This window comes from Moschus berezovskii, chromosome 11, assembly GCF_049115385.1.
Source record: "Moschus berezovskii isolate FMDL1 chromosome 11, NW_MosBer_1.0, whole genome shotgun sequence".
In the NCBI taxonomy this organism is placed as follows: domain Eukaryota; kingdom Metazoa; phylum Chordata; class Mammalia; order Artiodactyla; family Moschidae; genus Moschus; species Moschus berezovskii.
Window position 1 is genome coordinate 5,637,998 of NC_142470.1, and position 11,162 is coordinate 5,649,159.

Genomic DNA, 11,162 nt, shown 5'->3' on the forward strand with positions numbered 1-11,162 from the left:
GGGACGACAGAGAATGTGATGGCCGGATGGCATCACCGACTCGATGGACATGAGTCTGAGTGAACTCCGGGAGTTGGTGATGGACAGGGAGGCCTGGTGTGCTGTGATTCATGGGGTCGCAAAGAGTCGGACACAACTGAGCGACTGAACTGAACTGATCTGAACTGAGGAGGGTATCGGAGAAGGCAATGGCAACCCACTCCAGTGTTCTTGCCTGGAGAATCCCAGGGACAGGGGAGCCTGGTGGGCTGCCGTCTATGGGGTCGCACAGAGTTGGACATGACTGAAGTAACTTAGCAGCAGCAGCAGCAGGAGGGTATAATCCAGCGAGCAAGTGGAGACAGGCAAGCCCGACAACATGGTTGAGACTGTCGCAGAGTTTCTGCTCTTCATGACCTCTGAATAAGTCTAACAACAGCCAGCACTTACTGAGCACTGACTATGTGCCAGGCACCTTGTATTATTTTTTAAGACTTTAATTTGTATTTATGTATTTTCTGCCACAAGCCACGTGGGATCTTAGTTCCCTAACCGGGGATTGAACAAGTGCCCCTTGCATCGGAAGGTTGGAGTCTTAACCACTGGACCACCAGGGGAGTCCTGCCTGGCACCTTGTTAACTGCTCTATGTACACTGTATCTCAGAGACCCCCAGACGCCTCCATCGCTGTGTGCATCTTGCTAACGAGGAAACAGAGGCTTGGGCAGAAAACAGGGACTCGCCCAAGGTCACATGGAAAACAGCTGAGTCTTGACTTGACCGCAGGCTTGTCGGCCCCAAAGTTGCTGAACCAGACACCCCTCCATTCAGGGCTTAGAGAGAAGGGGTTGCCCAGGAAGGGGGTGCCGGTGCCCCCTGAGAACCGCTGAAGTCACCCAAGCCAGCACTAGAGGCACCCGGCCCTGTCCTCTCCAGCCAGCTGGGACATAAGGCCTGACAGGAATGACACCAGGGCGGTCAGAGAAGCAGGCCGGCCCACATCCGGCACTGGCCGAGCACAGGGAGCCCCGAAGGAGAGGCTTATTTTGGGAAAATGGAAACAAAACAAAGCCCTTTAATTGGAGCCATCTGGGGAGCAGTGGCCTGGGGATGGGGCTGGAGGGAGGCAGGGTGGGGAGCTGAGCTGGAAACGTGGGGGTGCCGCTGCCCTGCCCACCAAGGGCACGAGAACCAGGTGGCGAGAGCCGCTCCCAGCCTGCAGGGGCACCACAGAGGGCTCCTCGGGCCCGGCCATCCGCGGTTCTCCTCCTCTCCCACCCCATGTTAGTCCCACTCTCTGCGACCCCACAGACTGTATCCTGCCAGGCTCCTCTGTCCATGGGATTCTCCAGGCAAGAATACTGGAGTGGGTTGCCATTCCCTTTGCCAGTGGATCTTCCTGACCCAGGGATCGAACCCAGGCCTCCTGCACCGCAGGCGATTCTTTGCCGTCTGAGCCACCAGGCTTTGTTGTTCAGGCACTCAGTCGTGTCCGACTCTGCGACCCCACGAACTGTAGCATGCCAGGCCTCCCTGACCTTCATCATTTCCCGGAGCTTGCTCAAACTCACATCCATTGAGTTACTGATGCTGTCCAATCATCTCATCCTCTGTTGTCCCCTTCTCCTCCTGCCTTCGACTTTCCCAGCATTGGGGCTTTTCTAATGAATCAAGCTAGCTCTTAGCAATTTGGGGCTCAATGAATGCCCGTGAAGAGCTGGGTGTCTGTCACAGCGCCAGACACCATGAGAGCCTGGCTGGATCAGGGCTGGGCCCATGACAGTTCCCTCATCTTTGGGCCAAGAGTCTAAACCCCAAATACGGATTAATATTGTCAAGCTTATCGTCTAGCCTAGGGAGAGAGTGAGCAGGTTTTGTTTGATTATTGCCTATGGCTTTGTGTTAAGAAGGATTCTGAGGTCTAGTCTGAACAGAGATGTGACTGAAATGTTGCTGTTATTGTCGTTCAGTTGCTAATTCGTGTCCAACACTTTGTGACCCCATGGACTGCAATATGCCAGCTCCTCTGTCCTCCAGTTTGCTCAAACTCATATCCATTGAGTTGGTGATGCTATTTAATCATCTCATCTTCCGTCACCCCCTTCTCCTTTCACCTTCCATCTTTCCCAGCATCAGGTCTTTTCCAATGAGTCAGCTCTTTGCATCAGGTGGCCAAAGTATTGGAGCTTCAGCATCAGTCCTTCCAATGAATATTCAGGGTTGATTTCCTTTAGGATTGATGGTTTGATCTCCGTGCAGTCCCAGGGACACACAGAGTCTTCTCCAGCACCACAATGTCAAAGCATCGGTTCTTCAGAACTTTTCAGTCTTCTTTATGGTCCTATACTCATATCCGTACATGACAACTGGAAAAACCATAGCTTTGACTATATGGACCTGTGCCGGCAAAGTGGTGTCTCTGCTTTTTAATATGCTGTCTAGGTTTGTCACAGCTTTTCTTCCAATGCGTGTTTGCAAAGAGATGTGGCAGGATATTGAAGGCCATTGCAATAAACCAGGAAACACATGAGGGGTTGAGTGGGCACGATGGGGAGGAAGGCAAAGACAGGGAACCTTCCAGACAGTGGTCTAGTGACCTGGTGAATGCTGAAGTCAGAGGATGAGGAGGGAAGAAGTGCAGTTGATTCCTGAGTTCCTTGCTTTGGGAGGCGAGAGACCAGGGGAAAGAAGGATGCTTTTACTTTTCAATTTTAAATACACATAAAATTTATCATCTTAATCACTTTTAAGCACATGATGACTGGTATTAAGTACATTTACATTGTTATGCAACCATTTCCACCCTCCATCTTCAGACCTTCTCCTTCTCCCGAAACTTCATACCCATTAAACACTAACTCCTCCTTCTTTCTTCCCCCAGCCCCTGGCAGCCACCTTTTTCCTTCCTGTCTCTATGAACATGACTCTTTCAGGGGCCCTTATGAGTGGAATTATGGAGCGTCTGTCCTTCTGTGTCTGGCTTATTTCACTGAGCATAATGTCTTGGAGGTTCATCCATGTAGCAGCAGCTGTCAGACCCAGGTGTCCTTCCTTTTTAAGGCTGAAAACATCCCGCTGTGTGACTATTGCCACACTTGCTTGTTTGTTCATCAGTGGACACCGGGGTTACTTGCAGGCTTCAGTTACTGTGGGTAATGCTGCTACAGGCATGGTTTACCCGGTGCCTTTATCTTTGGACCCCATGTGACAGTCAAGGGCTGACTTTCGGGGGAACACTTGAATGACCCAGTCAAGGGCTCAGGTGGGAGCCTGGGCTATAGGTGCAGGCGCAGCCTCAAATGTCGATCATGACCCCAATAGGCAAAGCCAGGGGGCATGAGACGGGGAGAGGGCACAGCTGGTGGCAGGGCTGTTGGGAGACGAGAGAGAGCAGGGGAAGCGAGGCGGGTGAAGCGGCTGGAGCCCTGGGGTGGGCAGGAGAGGCACAGGGCCAGGAGGAAGGGCGGGGCCCCAGCTTCGGAGTCAGCATTTATCTGGAAGACTGGGCCCGGGGAGGCAGTCATTCATCCACTGTTCCTTGTTCCCGGGGAGGGGAGGAAACACGGTGTGGCCGTCATGAACTGGGGTTCACATTCCAGCTCCACTGCTTGCTTACCAGCTCTGTGGCCTTGGGCAAAATACCTAACCTTCCTTGTGTGAACTGGGCATGTGTTTGGAAGAGAGTGACTCAGTTCCCCCATTTGCAAAACAGGCATCACAATAAGATGGATTAATGAATAAATGACCGCAAAGCACTTAGAATAGTCCCTGGCACACACAGGACTAAGTGCTTGCTGCTAGTCCATTCATCCACCCAACCAACAGCACCAGTGCACAGGGCGCCCTGCCCTGGGTGCTGGGGGACAGCTGTGAAGACAGGCATTTTCCCTGCAGCCTGGAGCCAGTGATGGACACGAACAAACCAAAAGCTCACGCTCATGATCTAGACTGTGACAGGGGAAGGTTAGGGCTGCAAGAACACAGAGGCAGGCCCTCCGCCCAATGCTGGAACCTGGAGGCTTCCTAGAGGAGGTGACCTCAAAGCCTAGCAAGGGAGAAAGCAGCTTGTCCACTGCTGCATCCCCAGGGCTTGGTACAGGGACCAGTGCGTGGTATTTTATGAATGAGATACGGGTGATCCGAGAGAAGGCGGGAATAGGAAGTTATCCTGGCCGACGCAACAGCAAAGGCAAAGACAAAGGCAAAGAGAGGAGAGAGGCAGTCTCTGGCCATCATCGGCCCTGCTGACGGGGAGGTGACACGACCAGAGTTGGGGAGAGAGGGACGATCCGGAGGCTGCCTGCATCCTCCTGGGTTTGGGGACTTCCTGCTCCTACAGTGGCCAGGTCTATCCTGAGCCCAGAGCCAGATGAGGCGGCCAGGGCCAGCTGGGCCCAGGGCCGTGGGGGGCCGCTTCTGTGGTGGAAGCTAGTCGCGGCTGCTGCCTTGACCCCCTGACCTGACTGGGGCCCCAGCATTCCAGCCAGAGCCCCCAGGGAGAAGGAAGGAGGGACTTGGTCCCCCCAGGCACTGGCCTCGGCCAATGCAAACACGGCCGCCCACTCGACAGGAAGACGCAGTGGAGCCAGGGCTCGGGAGACGCAGCCGGCGTCAGGCTCCGCAGGGGCTGGCAGGTCCTTCCGACGTCAGCTCCCACCAGGCCAGGCCCCACTGTCCTCTCATTCCCTCCACTCTGGCCGGCCAGACTGCCGGGTCCAAGAACACACAGAGCGGCCTCCTAGTCCCCCTGTGCAGTCCCCTTGACCTGGAAGGTTCTCCCTTCTCGTATCAGCTCCCGCCACCCTTCAGAACTCCAGGAGGTCCGCTCTGGGTGTGTCCCCAGAGCGTAAATCTTCATCCACATGGTTCCAGGGGCCTAGCTTGTCTTCTAGCTCCATGCCAGGGCAGACGCTGACCGGATGCTGGATGCTGGAGAACTGGTCCACATGGGGAGCCCCCAGCCGGGAGCCCATCCCCCACACCCCTGCAGCCTTCCCTGCGCTCAGGGGCTCAGGGCTCACCTGCTCAGGGACTTAAGGGTCCTTCCAGGAGGTTCTCGGGAATTCAAGAAAGTGTACAAGCAGAAGGCAGAGCCCACTGACCCAAGCCTAGCCAAGGGCTGAGGCTCCGACGGGCCTAATGTGGATGCTTATCATCCGCAAGGGCAAGAGCATGGTGGGAGGTTCCCAAGGGATCCAGTGGGACCCTCGGCACTGATTTCACGCTCAGAGACTCAGCTTCCCTGTATATACAGGATCAGATGGTGCTGGGATGGGGGTGCAGGCTTGGTGGGGTTCCCAGCGCATGGGAAGGGCCCCCCGATGAATGTCCACCTCCCCCCTCTCACCTCTCCCCACCCCCGGCTCCAGCCTGTCCACTTCCCAGGGCCTCCGTGGAGGCCGAGGAGCCGCCAGCCCCCACCACTGCCTTTCATCCCAGACAGGAAGGCTCAGCTGGGCGACTGGACTCAGGGATTCGGAGCAGATGTCTGTGAGCTCGCGGGGGGCTGGGAAAGCGGCGACCTCCTTCCAGGGCTGATGGCTGCCTGTGCCTCCCCCACCCCTCAACCCCCTCCCTCCAGAAGACCTGGGCCCCCCACCCCCGAGCTGCCACCCACGGGGTCAAGGAGAGAGGGGGCGAGGTCAGCAGAGGCAGCCCGAGGGCTGGGAGAGGCTCCCCAACCACCTCCTCTGAGATCGGGCCCCCACTGGGAGCTCCTGAAGACCCCAGACCTTTTCTCTCCGTTACTGTGCCATCCGTGGCTTGGGGTGGAGAGACTCAAAGTGGAGTGGAACCAAAGACAGGCCACGTCCGGGGCTGCTGTGGGTTCCCAGCACCCCTCCTGTGTAGACGGAACCCAGGGTCGGGACATTTTTGGGAGCCATTTTCACCATTTTTGGGTGAATCTTTCTCAAGCCCTTCAGAAGAGGCCGCCCTCAAGGGGAGCCGCAGCCTGAGCCGCTCTGAGCAGAGGCCCCCGGTCACACACAAGGATGGCCCCAGCTCCTGTAAGCACTGGGCTGACCTGAGTCGGGGGGCCGGGACAACCAACCCAGGAGGTGCGGCTCTCGCCCCATGTGACAGGGCACGGGGAGGGGGTGGCGTTCGCCCAGCGAGTGGCTGTGCTGGGCGCGAGGGCAAAGCCTGCTCTGAGTCCTCGAGGCAGCAAAGGGGAGCCCTGAGCGGGGCGAGGAGCACAGGACGGAGGAGGTGAGGCTGTCACTCACTCATTTGCTGCGCAGACCCTTCCAGAGCCCCGCCTCGTGCCACAACACCACACAATGGGAAGAACAATGGTGTGTGTGTCTGTGTGTATGTACACGCGTGTGTGTGCATGTGCCCCACACAGGGCCCAGCACACAGCGAGAATAAATGGGAAGAACAATGGTGTGTGTGTGTGGTAAGTGTGTATGTGCAGGTGTGTACTGCATGTGTGTGCATGTGCACACGTGCACGTGTGTGGTGTGTGCATGTGTGTGCACATGTGCGTGTACGTGTGGTATATGTGTATGGCCGTGTGCACATGTGTGTGGTGTTTGTGTTCATGTGCGTGCATGTGTGTATGTGCATGTGTGTGGCATGTGTGTGTGCACGTGCGTGCAGTGTGTGCTGTGTGTATGGTGTGTCTATGTGTGCACGCACATGTGCGTGCATGTGTGCACATTTGTGACGTGTGTGCGTGTATGCACATGTGTGCAGTGTGTGACTGTGTGTGCACATGTGAATGGTGTGTCTGTGTGCGTGTGTGTGCATGTGCCCCACACAGGGCCTGGCACACAGCGAAAATAACCGGGAAGTGCCCCAGATGAAACTCACCGATGCTCCCCGCCCCCTCCCGCCTCATCTGAGCCTGGCCCGAGCCCCTTGCCTGCCCCGGGCTCCACCCACACAAGCCACACATCAGCCAATCCCACACCCTCTGTCACGGAACAGACTGTCTTCCACAGCCTCCACCCAGTCCCAGATTCCTTCTCCTGTGGCCTTGGGGTCCTGCCAGGCCAGTCCAGCCAGATCCCCCAGCTTCTCTCCCCACACTGGCTTTCTGTCACCCTCCTGGATAGAGACCCTGCCCCATCCCAGCCGTCCCATTCCATCGACAAGCCCCACCTGGCAGGCCTGGCAGGCCAATGGGAGGTGTCAAGGCCCGTCAAGACCCCAGAGCAACTGAGCTTCTTGGGGTGGCAGTCAGCACCAGCCTGCTCTTCTGAGAAGGCTCAGGGTTCCCCACCCACCGCTTCAGTCCCATCTCTCAGCCCTCCCAAGGAAAGAACAGACTCCACGGTGGGTGGAACTCATGTCAAGGAGTTTATGCTCTTTTCTTGGATATATACAGACGCCGGTAACATTGAGCCAAAGACTTTGGGCCAAAGTATGTCTTTGGGCCAAAGACTTAACCTCTCTGAACCTCAATTTTCTCATCTGAAAAATAGGGATAAATTCCTGTAATTCTTTATCCAGGCTCCGGATGTAGTGTAGAATTCAGAACTTCCAGAGTTTGGAGAGATGATGCAGTCCTTTTACCATGGACTGTGTTAACACCCCCAGCTGGGTCTGGGGCCAACAGCCATATTCAAATAACATCTCAGTAACCAAACGTATGACTATTCGTATGACTATTCACTCTAGGATCAACAAGGTCTATAAATAGCCTCAGGGCAGGTTTAGCAGCCAAAATGAGTGTATAAAAATACTCTTGAGTTCTCAAAGCTTTGGGAGATTTTGAACCCACAGATAAGGGAGTAGGAACGGTTTGAAACACTCCCTCCCTGAAAGGGCATAAGGGGGTGGGGGCCAGGAGGGCAGGTTTTATTTCCATTCCCTGCAATGGGGGCAGTGCCAGGAGTGAAGGGCTTGGTCCAGACTCTGGATTCTGATTGCCACCTAAGGGCTTCCCAGACACTGCAGTGGTAAAGACTCCTCTTGCTAATGCAAGAGACCCAAGAGACATGGGTTCGATGCCTGGGTCGGGAAGGTGGCCTGGAGTAGGAAATGGCAGCCCCACTCCAGTATTCTAGTCTGGAAAAATCCCACGGACTGAGGAGCCAGGTGGGCTACAGCCCATGGGGTCGCAGAGTTGGCCACTACTGAACACACACACAAGGGCTCCTGTGCCCTGGCCTGGGGTTGGGTGGAGGGAGGCTTAGACACAGCAGAGAGGCCAGGCCATCTGGTCCAGTTACCCGGCAGCCCGGTGAAACTTGGCTCCTGCCTTGAGGATAACTTTCCAGCTGATGAACAGGCTGGTCTCATCCCCGAGGACACCCCCAGGGACGGCACACAACCTCAGGGGTTCAGGGAACCCCGGAAGTCACCCAGATAAGCCAGGATGAGGAGCCCAGGCCCCAGATAGCAGACCAGCTCACCCTAGGTGGGTCACCCCCTCCTCGCCCAGAACAGCTCTGGGTCTAGGATGGACAATCTTGGCACGGCTCTGGCACCCAAACCCACTGCTCTGTAAAGGGCTCCCAGGAGGCTTCCCACCCCTCCCAGACCCAAGGGACACCCATCGGTTTATCTTTCCAGACAGCGCGGGACATAGGTCCCATTCCTGCTGCGCTTGGTGCTCAGCCACCTAGTAGTCTCGGACTCCTCGAGACCCCATGGACTGCAGCAGCCAGGACTCGCGGTCCCATTCCTGAGCAACGCCCTCCCCCCCAAATCTGGATCCTATAGCTGACCCAGGGGACCTGCAGCCCGCGACAGTGGGAGAAGGGACGAGGGGGCGGTGGTGCCGCCCAGCCCCAAGCGCGCTTACCCAGGTTGAGGGTGATGTTGACAGAGGTGGGGTACTGCACCCCGAAGGCCATGGACGGGCTCTGCCACCAGGTGCTGTCGTCCTGGCTGTGGAAGTCGGTGAGGTAGGACGCGTTGTGGTGGCGTGCGGGGTCGGCGGCGTCGCAGCGCTGGCACGGCACCCCCGCGCCCTGGGCGCCCACGTGCGGGCAGAAGTCCTCGGGCGGGCGGCCGCACGTGTGCGAGGCCTCGGCGAGCCGGCCGAACGCCGCGTTCTCGAACACCGGCAGGCAGCGCTGCGGGCGCCCCGCGCCGTCGTAACACGCGCCCATGCCCGCTCCGGCCGCGCGCGGCGCCAGGAGCGCCAGGCTCAGCAGGAGCGCCGCCGCCGTGCCCATGGTCGGGGCCCGCGACGACCCTGCGCTCGGCCGTGCGCGCCCGGCTCTGCGCGCCCGCCTCGGCTCCGGCTCCTCCGGTGCGCGCGGACCGCGCCTCCCCCGGGCGGGCGGGCCCCACTGCGGGAGGGAGGGACGGACGCGGGCAGCACCCCCACCTCCCGACCGCTCCGTCTCTGGGCGCTCACCCCCACCTGGTGGACGTGCCCGGGAGTGCCCGGCTGCCTTGCCCTGGCTCTGCCGGGGGAACCTTGGCTCTCTGAGCTTCAGTGTCCTCATCTGTAAAATGGGATGGCTGATGATAGAGGTTCTTCACCGCGGTTGTAAGGTTTCAATGGCTGCTGAAGTGGAAACCTCTCCTCAGTGCCTTTCAAGTCCTGAGATAAAAGGGGACCTGCGGGTTTTAAAAAATCTGGTCTTTCCCACTGCATGCTTCCTCCCAGCAGTGAAGTCACCCTAGGCAGGATCCTACAGTGGTTCCTTACGTCTGCACGGTTCCATTAACTCTGAAAATTGCTTTTGCTGCTGGCTTTTCTCTGCTCTCAAAGCAGAGATTCTAACCTGATATTTGTGACCAAGGATCTCTGGTCTCATCCGCAAACATCACTTGAGAGAGAAGCCTTCCCCCCTCCACCCACCCTACCCCCAAACCCCCCACCCCCCTACCCCCTTCCCTCCTTCCCCCCTTCCTCCCTTCCCCCCTCCACCCCCACCAAGGAGATGCCCCCTTATATTCTCCATTCATTAAAATTAGTAAACCAAGAGAGAAAGCCATATGCTCATATAAATAGATGCTAGAGAAAACACTTGATAAAACTTAGTAGCCTTTCCCAGAAAAACTCTAAAGAAAATAGGAATACATTTATAAACATGCTCAGGACTATCAGATGTTCTTGCTTGAGACTGGGAAGGTAGATGTGGGCGGAGGATCCATTCAGTTCAGTTCGATTCAGTCGCTCAGTCTTGTCTGACTCTTTGTGACCCCAAGGACTGCGGCACGCCGTCCTCCCTGTTCATCACCAACTCCCAGAGCTTACTCAAACTCATGTCCATGATGAGTCGGTGATGCCACCCAACCATCTCATCTTCTATCGTCCCCTTCTCCTCCCTCCTTCAATCTTTCCCAGCATCAGGGTCTTTTGTGGCCAAAGTATTGGAGTTTCAGCTTCAACATCAGTCCTTCCAATGAATATTTAGGACTGATTTCTTTTAGGACGGGGTGGTTTGATCTCCCTGCAGTTCAAGGGACTCTCAAGAGTCTTCTCCAGCACCACAGTTCAAAAGCATCAATGCTTTGGCGCTCAGCCTTCTTTATAGTCCAGCTCTCACATCCATACAGGACCACTGGAAAAACCATAGCTTTGATTAGACGGACCTTTGTTGACAAAGTAATGTCTCTGCTTTTTAATATGCTGTCTAGGTTGGTCATAGCTTGTCTTCCAAGGAGCAAGGGTCTTTTAATTTCATGGCTGCAGTTACCATCTGCAGTGGTTTTGAAGCCAAGAAAATAAAGTCTCTCACTGCTTCCGTTGTTTCCCCATCTATTTGCCATGAAGTGATGCAACTGGATGCCATGATCTTAGTTTTCTGAATGTTGAGTTCTAAGCCAACTTTTTCACTCTCTTCTTTCGCTTTCATCAAGAGGCTTTTTAATTCTTCGCTTTCTGCCGTAAGGATGGTGTCATCTGTATATCTGAGGTTATTGATATTTCTCCCTGCAATCTTGATTCCAGCTTGTGCTTCTTCCAGCCCAGCGTTTCTCATGATATACTCTGCATATAAGTTAAATAAGCAGGATGACAATATACAGCCTTGACGTACTCCTTTCCCGATTTGGAACCAGTCTGTTGTTCCATGTCCGGTTCTAACTGTTGCTTCCTGACCTGCACACAGGTTTCTCAGGAGGCAGGTCAGGTGGTCTGGTCTTCCCGTCTCTTGAAGAATGTTCCACACTTTGTTGTGATCCACACAGTCAAAGGCTCTGGCGTAGTCAATGAAGCGGCAGCAGGCACCATAGCCCCTGATGTGCATGAACAGGGTGAGAGGATATAACAG

At 55.9% G+C, this 11,162-nt stretch overlaps 1 protein-coding gene across 1 annotated transcript in view; it reads right to left on the reverse strand.

Moving 5' to 3' along the window:
- Window positions 1-9,162, reverse strand: part of LAMC3 (laminin subunit gamma 3) — a 70,660-nt gene extending 61,498 nt beyond the window's left edge. The window contains exon 1 of the mRNA XM_055400297.2: window positions 8,735-9,162. Within this exon, the coding sequence (XP_055256272.2) occupies window positions 8,735-9,110 (376 nt within the window). The 5' untranslated portion in view covers window positions 9,111-9,162. The remainder of the gene's footprint in view (window positions 1-8,734) is intronic.
- Window positions 9,163-11,162: the final 2,000 nt, after the last annotated feature.